This window comes from Suncus etruscus, chromosome 10 (assembly GCF_024139225.1).
Source record: "Suncus etruscus isolate mSunEtr1 chromosome 10, mSunEtr1.pri.cur, whole genome shotgun sequence".
Taxonomy (NCBI): Eukaryota; Metazoa; Chordata; class Mammalia; order Eulipotyphla; family Soricidae; genus Suncus; species Suncus etruscus.
The window spans coordinates 52483821-52499071 of NC_064857.1; the positions used below are offsets into that span (position 1 = coordinate 52483821).

Sequence of the window (15251 nt, forward strand, 5' to 3'; positions counted from 1 at the left end):
CCTCTCTCTCTGTCTCTCTGTCTCTCTCTCTGTCTCTCTTCTCTGTCTCTCTCTTCTCTCTCTGTCTCTCTCTGTCTCTCTCTGTCTCTCTCTCTGTCTCTCTCTCTGTCTCTCTCTCTCTCTCTCTCTCTCTCTCTCTCTCTCTCTCTCTCTCTCTCTCTCTCTCTCTCTCAGAAGTCTGGAAATGCAAGAGCATTTTCCTGAAAATCTGAGTATTTATTCTAAAGGAAGAGATCACACCTGGAGGTGGGACAAGGTGGTCTAAACACCAAGGTGGGACTTCTAAGATGTTTCCAACCAATGAGTAACAAGGCATATACTGAGTGGGGTGGGATCAAATCAACCCCACAATTAAATTTATTCCCACACATCTAGATTTGCAATGCTCCAGAATGCTTTTTTTTTTTTTTTTGGTTTTTGGGCCACACCCGGCATTGCTCAGGGGTTACTCCTGGCTGTCTGCTCAGAAATAGCTCCTAACAGGCACAGGGGACCATATGGGACACCGGGATTCGAACCAACCACCTTTGGTCCTGGATCGGCTGCTTGCAAGGCAAACGCCGCTGTGCTTCTCTCCAGGCCCCTCCAGAATGCTTTTTTACTGCAGGTCTGATGAACTGTGTGAAAGGATTATCAGGAAAGAAACTTGAACCTGCAGAAAATTTCAGATTTTGAAAATAGATTCATTATTACTAAAGTAATGAAACACAAAGGTATTTTTCATTCTTATTTAAAAATTTTTATTTTATTAAAACCATTCAGTGAATCAGGGCCTATATCCCACCACCAGTGTCGATCTCCCTCCAACATGCTCCCGGAGTATACTACTATCCTTTGCCCCTCAGCCTGCCAGTATAACAAACCCATTTACAATTTAGATTGTTAGAGTTTGGGTCTCTTAATTATTTTGTTTTTTTACTTTGCCTTGGATTTTTAGTTCTGTCCTCTTTTTTTTTTATCTCCACCAATGACCTGAGACTGCTTGATCCCTGACCCCCTTCCTTGCATATGTGGAAACACAAAGATTTTAAAAAGGAACATTCTGATAATGCAGTCAAGGCTATTGGGAAGTACAGACAAGGTAAAAATTATATTGTTGAAGATGGAAATACTATCTTCAAACTTAATATACCTCAACTAATGAAGAAATAAAATTTCAATATTGTTAATATAAAAGTATAATATTCAAAAGGCATATTATTCTTTTAAATTAAAATTTCTAAAGATGAGCCAGAGAGATAGCATGGAGGTAAGGCGTTTGCCTTGCATGCAGAAGGACGGTGGTTCGAATCCTGGCATTCCATATGGTCCTCTGAGCCTGCCAGGAGCTATTTCTGAGTGTAGAGCCAGGAGTCACCCCTGAGTGCTACCGGCTGTGACCCAAAACCCAAAAAAAAAACGCACCAAAAATTTAAAAAATGAAAACAATAAGGTAGCATGATTTTGAACTGATTTACTCAAGTATTGGAGAAAGAAAATACACACATTGGGGAGGATTTTCTTCAAAGCTCCAGCAGGGGGCGATCTTGTTCCATGTGTTTCAAGAGGAAAAAAAATCTCAGTTCTCTTACAACTTAGCACATAAAGTATTATTATTAAAATAAATAAAAAATAAAAATAAAAAAGACATCGAGGGTTGTATCAGGGAAAACAACTTAGCAGGCGAAGCTCTAACATACTTCATATTAGAAGAATAATGGAATAAATGGACTTTGCACGTATGATGAGTGAATAAATTAATAAAATAAATATTTTGGGGGGGCACACTAGGCGGTGCTCAAGGATTTTATTCCTGGCTCTGCTCTCAGGGCTAATTCCTGGCAGTACTCGAACACCATATGGGAAGCCAGAGATTGAACCAGGGTCAACCGTGTGCAAGGCAAACATCCAACCCTAGCTGTTCTATCATTCCGGCCCCAGAAATAAATAATTTTATGGCGCTTCTACCCATTGGCTGTTAAACATTGGCTGTTAACCCCCATAGACATAGACATAGGATTCTCTCTAGAATTTTTCCCCGGGTTCTTATACCACTTTCAACTGACTGAAGGAGACAAGACTTTCTTCTTTCCTGACCATGGCTTTGAAATAATTGATGGCATGGCCCCTGTCTTCCCTTTGGAACCTATTTTTTCATTTTTACCTTCAGTCCTGGGAGGAGGACCTCTCTGTGGAGAATCTGGATGATTGTAATTGTCAGAAGCACTATAAGGCTAACCAGTAAGACCACCAAGGAAATGATGGCTGGGGCTCTGGAGAAGGTCTTGAGGCCTGAAATAAGAAAACCCACAAGATCTTTACTGGGAAAAGAGGAATCAGGTAGCTGATCTTTTCCGTAGAACTCATGAACTAGTCTCAAATACATGTGCATAAGTAACTTCTGGTATGAGATCTACACTTTGAGAACAGTCATCGGGTTCCCAACATTCCTTTAACCACCCTCTCCCCAGTCAAAAGACAAGACTAAAAGTGCTTGCAAGGAAGACAGGCATAGTTCAGTTTAGAGTTATTTCTCAAGGTGTGTTATGCACATTATTAGTACTTTCTGAGATGATTTACAGTAGCATTTGTTACTATGTGAATTTTTAAAAGTTGTGTTTCTTATTAAGGCAAGTGAGACATTTTATTTATAAATAATCCAAGGATGTGGGAGATAGCTGAGAGGTTCTAAGTTCTATCCTGCTTCAAGAAACCCTTCCTTCCCCATTCCAGAGTACCACTGGGTACAATTTGGGCAACACCTCAGCACTACTGTGTTGCCAGGCAAGGATATTGCAGGAAGTATCCCCAGGCTTCCCAGCATGGCCTCTATAAAAATCAAAATCATTGGGGCCAGGTGGAGGCGCTAGAGGTAAGGTGCCTGCCTTGTCTGCGCTAGCCTTGGACAGACCACGGTTAGATCTCCAGGCATCCCATATGGTCCCCCAAGCCAGGAATGACTTCTGATCGCATAGCCAGGAGTAACCCCTGAGCATCACTGGATGTGGCCCAAAAAACAAAACAAAACAAAACAAATCATTGCAGAAAAATGAAAATAGGTCAGTACTGTCCTTCAGATTGAATTAGTCTTTTGAAGTCCAGTGCACATTAACTTATTGTTGCATAAAAAATGTGCTGTGGGCCCGGAGAGATAGCACAGCGGTGTTTGCCTTGCAAGCAGCAGATCCAGGACCAAAGGTGGTTGGTTCGAATCCTGGTGTCCCATATGGTCCCCCGTGCTTGCCAGGAGCTATTTCTGAGCAGACAGCTAGGAGTAACCCCTGAGCAACACTGGGTGTGGCCCCAAAACAAAACAACAACAAAAAAGTGCTGAATGTTTAAAACACTGATTCTGAGCGTCATTTCCCTTTGTCCTGTACAGTGTTAGGGGGCTCACCTGAATCTTCTCAAGCAGACAAACTGGGCTTCAATCTACATGCTCCCTCACAGGGGCGTCATGTAAAATATGAGTAACAAATAAATCACTTAAAGGCAAGAAAAAGGAAGTACAAGAATAATTAACCAAATAAATAGTCCTATTCAAGGTAATTATGTCTGTTGTATAATAATATAAGATCAAAAGTATCATATTGGGTTATTAATTAAACGAATATTAGTTAGCTAAAGGGTAAATAGGACCTTAGTAAACCAGAGTGAGTTAATGAAAAAATATTTATTTCAGAGGGTACTCAGGACTAACTCCTGGTACTGTTTGGACTTACTCAACTCTAATTTCATCTTACCCTCTGTCTTACTTCTTCATTCATTCAAGGAAACTTTTTTTGAAACAGAAAAGGGTACATGTATGTCATCATGAGGAGATTAGATCAGCTCCACCAGCTACTTCACAGTGGTCACTCATTCTTGCTGAGGTCCGTCATGAAATCTGCCAACTCTTCTGCTCACCCCCCTTTGATTTTTCTGCAGTACAGATGCTACCATAGACACTATCTGAGGTCAAAAATGCCTATATAAACCTTAGTTCTTTGACCTTGTCCCTAGAAAGGCCAACTCTATTGCACCGGGAGGCTTATAGTACTTATAGAACCTACAAATACATAGGACCTCAGACTGGCATATGGAAAGTTATTCCACAGAAGTAGCCCTGTGTATATGAAGGGTCATTCACAGGGAAATACACATTAAAGAATCTTTGTGACAGCAATTGGGGTGTCACTAAAGTCTGGGAAGGAAATAATAGATCTATATAATAAAGTGGTAGACTACAAGATTAATATGCAAAAATTTATTGCTTTTCTATGAAAGAGAAAAATGACATTTAAAAAACTCTCATTCAAAATTGTGCCTCAGAAAATCAAATACCTGGAATCAACTTAACTAAAGAAGTGAAAGACCTATACAAAGAAAATGACAAAACACTAATTAAGAAATAAGGGGCTGGGGCTGGAGAGATAGCATGGAGGTAAGGCATTTGCCTTTCATGCAGGAGGTCATTGGTTTGAATCCCGGCGTCCCATATGGTCCCCCGTGCCTGCCAGGAGCAATTTCTGAGTCTGGAGCCAGGAATAACCCCTGAGCACTGCCGGGTGTGACCCAAAAACCACCACCAAAAAAAAAAAAAAGAAAGAAATAAGGGGCTGGTGAGGTGGCGCTAGAGGTAAGGTGTCTGCCTTCAAGCACTAGCCAAGGAAGGACCGCGACTGCGGTTCGATCCCCCGGCATCCCGTATGGTTCCTTCAAGCCAGGGGTAATTTCTGAGCTCTTAGCCAGGAGCAACCCCTGAGCATCAAATGGGTGTGTACCAAAAAACAAAACAAAACAAAACAAAAACAAAAAAAAAAAAAACAAAAAACCTGGCAAGGTACTGGAATAAAAACAGACCCTCAGAACAATGGAATAGACTTGAATATCCTGAGACAAATCCTCAGATATACAATCAATTAATTTTGATAAAGGAGCAAAAATATCAAATGGAGCAAGAAAGAAAAGCCTCTTCAACAACTGGTCATTTAAAATTGCTTGCTTATCTTTATTTAGTACTATGCACAAAAGACAAATACAAATGGATTAAAAGCTTGATATTAGATCTGAAACTATAAAGTGCATAGAAGAAAAGGTAAGAAATAACTATGGCATTGAAGCCAAAAGTATTTTCAAGGGTGAAACACCACTGACCAAGCAAGTGGAAGCAAAGATAAATAAATGGGACTACATTAAGAAGTTTCTGCACCTCAAAAGAAACAGTGACAAGGATACAAATACTACTCACGGATTGGGAGAAAAGACTCACCCAATATCCATTTGATAAGTGGTTAGTATCTAAGATATACAAGCCACTGATAGAATTAGCATGAAAAATAATCTAACTCCATCCAAATGTTGGGAGAATAAATGAACAGACATTTCCTCAAAGAAGAAATTCAGATGGCTAATAGGCACATGAAAAAATGTTCCACATCACTAATCATCAGGGAGAGGAAAATCAAAACAATGGAGATACCATCTTACATCAAAAAGATTGGCACACATGGGGCCAGAGAGATAGCATAGAGGCAGAGTGTTTGCCTTTCATGCAGAAGGTCGGTGGTTCGAATCCCAGCATCCCATATGGTCCCCTGTGCCTGCCAGGAGCGATTTCTGGGCATAGAGCCAGGTGTAACCCCTGAGCACTGCCGGGTGTGATCCAAAAACAAAACAAAAAAAAAAATAAATAAAATAAATAAAAAGATTGGCACACATCAAGAAGTACAAGAACAACCAGTGCTGGCATGGATGTGGAGAGAAAGGGACTCTCATTAACTGGTGGTGGGAATGCATCTAACCATAATATCTAATTCCACTTAACTCACATAACTCACTCTTAGTTCTGTTGCATTGCATTCAACTTACATAACGCACTTCAATTTAAGGTTACACCTCCTGAATGTGTCACATCTAGTGCAAACTACAGACTTATTATGCAACACACTGCTGCATTGTTCATATCTGTTGCATCTATATCACTTTCGTCAACTTTTACTTTTGCTAGATATACTTCCCTTAACCGAACTACCTTAACTCATACGAAACTGATAACGTCCCTTAAAGCTGTGGCATCTACCAGTGTAACACTTATCTCACATTACTCAGTTGTACATCACTTAGAGGTATTTCTTCTAAGTCAACTACTCTACTCATTTAATATACTCTATACTTCTAAAAACATCACACAACAACACAAACTTAATAACACTTCATTTACTAAACCTAACACAATTTCACTTTCTTTTACTTCCATCAGTCTCATAACTAAGGCATATATTTCACTTACTAAAGGAACTCAGTTAAGTTAGTGTTACGTTTGTTACACTTGCTACATCCAACTCAGGTTTCTTTTTTTGGTTTTTGGGCCACACCCGGCGGTGCTCAGGGGTTACTCCTGGCTGTCTGCTCAGAAATAGCTCCTGGCAGGCACGGAGGACCATATGGGACACCGGGATTCGAACCAACCATCTTTGGTCCTGGATAGGCTGCTTGCAAGGCAAACGCCGCTGTGCTATCTCTCCGGGCCCCAACTCAGGTTTCTTATCACATGATTGCACTCTGTTATTCTTGTGACATCTACTGCAGTTTACATATGCTACTCGCTAATGAAATTGCAATGCTGCAAACGGTTACATCCGTGACATCAAACTCAGAGACTTACCTCCCTCCATAGTTAACTCATTGTGACATAGTATGTTTCATAAGATACGTCTAACAGATATCTAATTCTACTTAGCTCACATTACTTTATATTTCATAGACCTGTTACATGTAAAAAAATTCACACATGTAACAAAACATAAACTGAACACAACATCACTTACTAAACTTAACACAACTCTTAATCTTTTTCAGTCTCTTACAACTAAAGGCATTTAACTTACTCATGGAACTCAAATTAGGTTAGTGCAGTGCTTTTCAAATAGTGGGGCGCGCCTCCCGGGGGGGGGGTCGCGTTTGACCTCAGCAAACACTGTCATAACAAGCTAAGCCCCGTGTTTATGTTTCTGTATGTCTATGAAGCTGAGAGTTGCTATGTCTGCTTCAAACCCCGCTTTGAAAAACTGCATTGCAAAACGTGCTTATTGTAGCCGTTAATCCAGACATCACCTCTGATTAAAAAAATCAGCTCGGGGCCCGAGCAAACAGCCGACCCAGGACCTATGGTGGATGGTTCGAATCCCGGCGTCCCATATGGTCCCCCGTGCCTGCCAGGAGCGATTTCTGAGCAGACAGCCAAGAGTAACCCCTGAGCACCGCCGGGTGTGGCCCCAAAACAAAAACAAAACAAAACAAAATTAACTCGAATTATTTTATATATTTTTGTTTTTCAGATTAAAGTTTTTTTTAAATAAAAATACTATTTTCAGTCGCGTGGTAGGGCGTGAAAAATGTTTTCTTCTTCCTAGGGGGCCATCACAGAAAATAATTGAGAAGCACTGGGTTAGTGATATGTCTGTCGCACTTGTTACTTAACATTCTGTGGCGCCTATTAAGTTCTGCAACATCTTCTGCACTTAGCATGTGCAACTCACTAACGGAACACACTGATGCAAAGATCAGATCAGCGTGATATGCCACCTCCCATGCTTTCAGTACGTGCACATGCCCTCTATCCGGTGGGCAGATTGTTCAGCTAGCACTCCTTCCCAGGATCGGCCCGTGAACCCGCCCCCTTCGCGATCCGTGGCATTTGATTGGCTCTTGCGACCGGCCAGGCCAGCCAATCAGATCCGTAGTTTGAACGACTGGCGGAAGTCTGGCATTCTCCAAGCCTTCTGGGCTTCCTCCTTCCCCGGCTGCCTTCCCGGTTTCCTCCCACTACGCTCAGCGGCCGGCCCGCCCCTTCCGCTTCCGCTTTCCGGCCGGTGCATTCACGTGGCAGGTGACTCGAGCCAGCGGAGCCGCGGTGCAGGCTGGGAATGCGGAAGTTGGTCGTCTCCCACCAGTTCCAGCCCTGTGGGCGAGGGGATGGCTTCCTCGCTTCGCTTCGCTTCTTCAGGCGGCTGGTCAGCGCTCCTTCCTCCTCACGAGGCGCTCGGGCCTCTGGTCCTCTCCGGAGCTTGCGCAGGGGCTGGGTCTTCGTAACCCCGCCCCCCCACGGCCTCCCGCGTGCCGGCCCCGGATGTTGCTGAGGCGAGACTGAGCGGGGCCCCGACCGGAAGTGCCCGCTGGAACGCCGCTGCGTGCTTTTCCCACCAATCCAGCCCCATCCGCCCTGGGGGCCGCCCTGGGGGGCTCAGGTCGCAGTCGCCAGGAGCTGTCTGGAAACCTCCATCTCCCCAAAAGCCTTATTGCGGACATCTGACACGCCTTGGAGTGGGCTCCAGAGTTTTCTGATACCGAACATGAACAGATAGGCAGAGGATTGGGCCTCCTTGCAGGCCCAGGGAGCAGGACACGGGCCACAGAGGGGCGTCGGGGATGGATGGAGGGCAGGTCTCACAGCTCTCCCATCTCTTAAGTTTCTCAGGGTTTTTTCCCAAGCCCAGAGGACCGTAGCTGTGGCCAAGGGACATCATCGGTCATGCTCCAAGCCACTTGGCCTCAGGTGAGCCGAGATGCCTTGCAGTCTTGGGAAATCGCAGCAAGGGCTCCTAAATGTTGGTGGAAGAACTAAAAGTTGTATAGCATACATCCCCGTGAGATCTTAACAGTCTTTAGTGCGCTTGCCTTGCATGTGTGGTCAACCAGGATTTGATTCCTGACACCACACATTCCCCCCCCCCCAAGTTATGCATAGAAAAGCTTTGAAGTATATAGTTTGAGGTGAGAGAAAAGGTGGGGGACCCAAGCTAGGAAGCTCATCCTGGAGGTAGAAATCAATCGGTCATGTTCGACAAATGAAGAGTACCTAATGGAATCAAAGAAATTCTTCGCTAAAGAGATTCCCTCAAATTGTAGCTGCATTTCAGAGACCAGCATGGTTCTTTTCCTGCGCACCTGTTCAGAATGCACGGTATTGAATAACAAGTTTCCTTTTCTCAAAGGGATCTGCAGGATAACATAAATAAATCAATACAACAAATTGATGTTCCAACAGTACAGGGCTTTTCAAAAATGATTTATACATACGGCAACATCAGCATTGCCTGAGCTTATTTAGAACTGCACATTCTTGGCCCACCCTAGATTAGATCTGTTAGAGAAAATAAACCATGTCAGATGGAAACCATGAAGGGCGAAAAGTTGGATTTTCCAAATCTTATTCAGTGAGTTCCTTAAAATCCATCTAATTGGCTTGTCCCAGAAACCAATCACATAGCTGAAATAACTGCGAGTGAAGATCTGAGGCATGTGTGGTCATGTATAAATACAGATAAATACAGATATAAGACAACAGAAAAAGAGTAGGACCTCAAGAATGAACCAAAGAAGTGCTTTCCAGAAAGGACAGCAAAAGCAAAGGCCCTGAGGTGGGGAAAGGGTGGTTGGCCTCTGTAAAAACAGAGAAAGAAAGTGGTTCAGTGGAAGGTACTATTGTCTTAGAGGTAGGCTCTGTGAAGATTTTACTTTCTGTTTGTATTTGAGGGGACAGGAGAGGGTTGGGCCAAACCCAGCAGCACTCAGGGCTGCTGAGCCCTGAAATAGCTGAGTGCAACTATTTCTGCGCTCAGAAATAGCTCCTGACAGGTTTGGGGACCATATGGGACGCCAGGGATTGAACCCGGGTCCGTCCTGGTTCAGCCATGTGCAAGGCAAACACCCTACCACTGTGCTGTCACTCGGCCCTCTGTATTTTAAGTAAAAGATTAAGTTGGTTCCCCCCTCCAGTGGGATTAATATTTTGGTTTTGTTTCTTTAGCCACACCCCTCAATGCTCAGAGCTCACTACTGACTCTTCTCAGGGATAACTCCTGAGGGTTCTCAAGGAACCCTACCAGAGATGCCTGGTGTCAGGTATTGAACCTGGGTCTGCCTAACGCTTGGCCAGCACCTAATCTGCTGTACTATTTCCAGCCTAAGGCTTAATTTTTAGGTGTATAAGCAAAGCTGAGCAGAAGGCACAGTTCTCATAGGTTCCCTTTTCCCTATGCACATACCCTCTTCCCCATTACTTACATTCCCCACCAGAGTACATTGTGATGGAGTAATGAGTCTCCTTGAACACATAAGTATCCTAAGTCCATCGTTTGTATTAGGGTTCATTTCATAGGTTAACAAATATATGATGGCACCTGTCTAGTGTTGAAGCAAAAGTGTTTACAATCTAATAGTCCTCTGTGTTCAGCCTGTTTATCTTCCTTTGGCAGCCTTTGTCCTACAAGCTACTTGGTGCCACTCAGAGGCATACTTTGCCCCTATCCCATTGTTCTTTTTACCTTGAAATACAATAACTTTGTCTTTTCTAAAATGTCTATGTGGGTCATGGTTCTCTTTAAAATTGATTTCATTTAACAATATGCATTTAAGATTCTTATTTGTTATGACCTAAAGATGCTGAATAATACGTATTTATGAAGAATCTTTTTAATTACAGTAACTAAAATAGATATCATTGTCTGGATATACCTGTTTGTGCATACACTCACTGAAGGGCATCTCCAGTGCTTCCAAGTTATTGCAATTAGAAACAGAGTTTTAGATAATAGGTACAGTCTTTGCCTTGTATACAGCTGAGTCTGGGTTCAGTCTCCCACACCACCATCACCACTACCAGAGCACTACCCTGAGCAGAGTCAGTTCTGAGCATAGAGTCTGTAATTGTCCTGAACACCAGAAGCTGTATCCCCAAAAGCCTACCAGCTCAGGAAAAAAAGGGGTTGATGAGATGAATATGAGGTTAAGAGTACTTGAGGTATCATAAGACACAGCGTGTCTTCTTCCTGCTTGAGCAGATCTTCCATGAGGCTGGAAATTGCAAATCCCACTCTCAGAGATTGAGCAGAAACCTTATGTTTCAGAAGACAGTGACCTTTGAGGATGTGGCTGTGTTCTTCACCCAGACTCAGTGGGCCAGCCTGGACCCATCACAGAAGGCCTTGTACAGGGAGGTGATGCTGGAGAACTATGCAAATGTGGCTACCCTGGGTAAGGTCTCTCTCAGTTTGACAGTTTGGTGTTTCCTCAGATGTTTTTGTGTGTTGGCCTTTTTGTTTTGTTTTTGGGAAATACATGGCTGTTGCTCAGTGCTGTGTTCCTGGCCCTGTGTTCAGAGATCACTCCTGGTAGGGCTCAGGGGACCATATGGAATGCTAGGGAATGAACCCGGCAAAAACCCTGCCTTCTGCTGTATTTTTTCAACCCTTTCCTTGGGTGTTTTGGAACTTATATAATAATCCTTATTAAGTTATAATGCAGAGGAAAATTTGTAATTAGCAGCCGTTGGAGATACCGAATGGGACAATCCAGACTCCATTTGGTTTTGAAACTGGTCTTAGCTCCAGGGAAGGCAAGTGCTCTCATGGGAGCACTCTGGTGTCCTATCTGAATTCTCAGTTAGTTCCTCTATTCTTCTAGTTTTATGGACATAGTGCCTCCCTTCTGTGGGGAGTCTCCAATATATACACAAAGGGATTTCCTTTCTCCTAAATCAGGGTGAGGTTGCATTTTTTTTCCTGTGGAAAATCCCAAGTTCCCCATTCCTCCTCTGGAGCAGGCTTGAAGGTGTTCCTCAGAACCCCCAGGTCACTTGATTTTCTTAGCATTCTGTTTCTCTCCCCCGATAACATGTTAGGAGTGAGCTGAGAGAGGTTGAAAGAATAGCTCTGAATGTCTTCAACTTGTTTTTTCTTTCTTTTCTTTTCTGGAGTAGCACTTCCATTTCCCAAACCTGTTCTAATCTCCCAACTGGAGAAAGGAGAAGTGCCATGGTGCTCAGACCCCGGGGATAATGAGATTTTGAAAGATATTTGTCCAGGTAAGTTAGAGAACATAGAGGCTTCTGCCTTCACTGTTTTCCTAGAAATCTTTGCAGTAGAAAACAAAACTTCCTCATTTATAAGGTAGTATTTGTACTCTCTCATCTTTGGATAGACCTGATTGCTTTGATTGCGCAAGACAACTCCTTGGGAGCACAAAGGTTCTCCCAATTTTTGCCTTTCATTTCCTTTTTTTTTTTTTTTGATTTTTGGGCCACACCCGGTAACGCTCAGGGGTTACTCCTGGCTATGTGTTCAGAAGTTGCTCCTGGCTTGGGGGACCATATGGGACACTGGGGGATCGAACCGCGGTCCGTCCAAGGCTAGCGCAGGCAAGGCAGGCACCTTACCTTTAGCGCCACCGCCCGGCCCCTGCCTTTCATTTCTTTCTTTCTCCCCCATTCTTTTAATTTCCATTTTGACTTTCCTTTGGTTTTTGGTTTGGGGGCCATATCCAGCTGTTCTTAGGGCTTACTCCTGGCTCTGCTCAGAGATCATTCCGATGAGGCTTATGGGATCTTAAGTGGTGCCAAACCAGATCCACTGCATGCAAGGCCACTACATGTAGTCCTCTACTTGCTGTACTGTAGCACTGCAACTCTGGGATTGTTCTTGTACTTTTTTGCTAACAATAGACCATTACTCCTAAGGAACTATTTATTTCCTTAAATAAGGCACTATTGTGTCTCCTTTCCGGACCTGATTCCATTATTATCACTTGTCTAGTTGTAGTTACTATAGACTTTTCCTTAACTTTGAAGAGGTCATGTCAAAGTGTCCCAACCTATTTTAACTAGAAAAATATCATAAATTTAAAAGGTAGGCACCACAATACCCTCTACAGTATTCCTTTATGACTGCATAGCTCACGGGTTGTTGCAGCTTGTTGCCACTGGCCAGCATCATGAAAAGAATAGTACTGCATACCTCGGGAAAAGATAAACATTTCAATTATGCAGTACAGTTTCTGCTGATTATATTTTGCATGAATGCTTTTTTGCACACACAAAAAAGTTGAAAAGTGCAACACATACCAGAAACTTGTATTTTTCCCCTCTCCTCCTTTATGATACTTGTAGCCATATCTTGGTTACACTTGAAAAAAAAAAATCACATTCTACTGCAAAAAATTGAGATCACTTGATGTTTTCTTTCCAGTTAAATAATAGTGTGTGTGTTTTTATCAGTTGAATCCTGGCTTAACCGAGAAGAACCATATATAAAGCAGGAAGTCTCTGAAGAAACAGAATTGCCCAGAAGGCCAGTAAAAGGAGTCTTCAAAAATATTTCCCAGCCCCTTGATGCCAGCAAGGAAACATGGCAAACCTTCAATTTCAATCCAAATCTGATATTTCGAGGTGGAATGAAATTCTATGAATGTAAAGAATGTGGGAAAATCTTCAGATATAATTCGAAACTTATTCGGCATCAGATGAGCCATACTGGAGAAAAACCCTTCAAATGTAAGGAATGTGGCAAAGCTTTCAAATCCACCTATGATTGTATTATCCATGAGAAAAATCACATTGGAGAAGGGCCTTATGAATGTAAGGAATGTGGCAAAGGTTTGAGTTCCAACACAGCCTTGACTCAGCACCAAAGGATCCATACTGGAGAGAAACCCTATGAATGTAAGGAGTGTGGAAAGGCTTTCCGTAGGAGTGCGGCATACCTGCAGCATCAGCGGTTACACACTGGGGAAAAACTCTATAAATGCAAGGATTGTTGGAAAACTTTTGGTTGTAGATCACTTTTTATTGTTCATCAAAGGATTCATACTGGGGAGAAACCCTACCAGTGTAAAGAGTGTGGCAAAGCATTCACTCAGAAGATAGCCTCCATTCATCATCAGAGAGTTCACACCGGAGAGAAGCCTTATGAGTGTAAGGTGTGTGGGAAAGCTTTCAAATGGTATGGGAGTTTTGTTCGGCACCAGAAAGTGCATCCTGTGGTGAAGAAGCCTGTCAAGGCGCTTGGGCCATCTCCTGTTAGTCCTCAGTGTCCCACATCAGCTTTACCTCCAGTTCCTCTCCAGAGACCATGTTCTACTCCAACTGTGGCCATGCCTTCCTTGACTTTTCCCCATGCTGGACTTGTTTCTAACTCTAGGCCTCTGTTCATGCTGCTGTCTCCATCTAGAATAGGCCCTTCGCCTGTACAGGTAGTCCGTGTTTTGCAGGGTGTTGCTCCTACTATCAAGTCTTCTCCATTTATTCTGACCCCTTCTTACCCATCTTGAACTTAGCATTCTTAAAGCTTTTAGCAAGTCTTCAAACTAATTTGTCATTTTTTAAAAGAATATCTTTAATATCTTTAAGCACAAACTAACTTGAGTATGTATTATTTTATTTATTTAAAGAAAATGCATCACATAGTTGACATAGTTAATCATAATACATTTGTTTCCAGATAAGTGAAAGCAAACTTATTGAAAAACAAAGGAAATAAAATGAAAGAGAAAATTAATAAAAGAAGGAAGTACAGTAGCAAGCTAATCTGTGAAAATTATCGTATCATCATGAAGTCATTACTACAATGGCAGAAGGTTCTTGTGGTTATATGTCTAGTCTGTGAAACTGGGGTGACCCTTTAGGGATGACAGCATCAAACAAATGAAGTTGTCCAGATATGCATAGCTATGATACTATGAATTTTAGGGTATATACTCTGCTGCAGGGCCTTCTGGAAGAAGGTCCATGTTTTTCTTATTTTATAATTGTTTCAGATAAAATTTTTTCATTTTGTTTTGGAGTCACAGCCAGTGCTGCTTGCAACTACTTTTTTTTTTCTTTTTTGTTTGTTTGTTTGCTTTTGGGCCACACCCGGCGGTGCTCAGGGGTTACTCCTGGCTGTCTGCTCAGAAATAGCTCCTGGCAGGCACGGGGGACCATATGGGACACCGGGATTTGAACCAACCACCTTTGGTCCTGGATCAGCTGCTTGCAAGGCAAACGCCACTGTGCTATCTCTCCGGGCCCATATAAGTATCTTTTTTTTTTTTTTTGGTTTTTGGGCCACACCCAGTGACGCTCAGGGGTTACTCCTGGCTATGCGCTCAGAATTTGCTCCTGGCTTGGGGGACCATATGGGACACCGGGGGATCGAACCGTGGTCCGTCCAAGGCTAGTGCAGGCAAGGCAGGCACCTTACCTCTAGCGCCACCGCCCAGCCCCGCTTGCAACTACTTTTTTTTTTTTTTTTTTGGTTTTTGGTTTTTGGGCCACACCCGGTAACGCTCAGGGGTTACTCCTGGCTTGGGGGACCATATGGGACACCGGGGGATCGAACCGTGGTCCGTCCAAGGCTAGCGCAGGCAAGGCAGGCACCTTACCTTTAGCGCCACCGCCCGGCCCGCAACTACTTCTAACTCAGTGTTTGGTAGCTTCTCCTGCTGGTATCAGGATCAAACAACAACCTCTCATACAA

At 43.1% G+C, this 15251-nt stretch overlaps 1 protein-coding gene across 1 annotated transcript; it reads left to right on the top strand.

Moving 5' to 3' along the window:
- The first annotated feature begins 8411 nt into the window (after nucleotides 1–8411).
- Nucleotides 8412–14064, top strand: ZNF621 (zinc finger protein 621). Its single transcript, XM_049781652.1, has 5 exons — nucleotides 8412–8515; nucleotides 10869–10995; nucleotides 11717–11824; nucleotides 11910–11912; nucleotides 13013–14064. Exons 1-5 carry the CDS (start codon nucleotides 8492–8494, stop codon nucleotides 14062–14064), a joined length of 1314 nt encoding a protein of 437 aa, XP_049637609.1. The 5' UTR covers nucleotides 8412–8491.
- The last annotated feature ends 1187 nt before the right edge of the window (nucleotides 14065–15251 follow it).

What these genes read in the sequence shown, in the direction of transcription:
- ZNF621 (XM_049781652.1), top strand. Translation starts at nt 8,492, where the DNA reads ATGCTCCAAGCCACTTGGCCTCAG. An exon ending in TCCAAGCCACTTGGCCTCAG is followed by an intron (nt 8,516 to 10,868) that starts GTGAGCCGAGAT and finishes CTTATGTTTCAG; the next exon opens with AAGACAGTGACCTTTGAGGA. An exon ending in TGCAAATGTGGCTACCCTGG is followed by an intron (nt 10,996 to 11,716) that starts GTAAGGTCTCTC and finishes TCTTTTCTGGAG; the next exon opens with TAGCACTTCCATTTCCCAAA.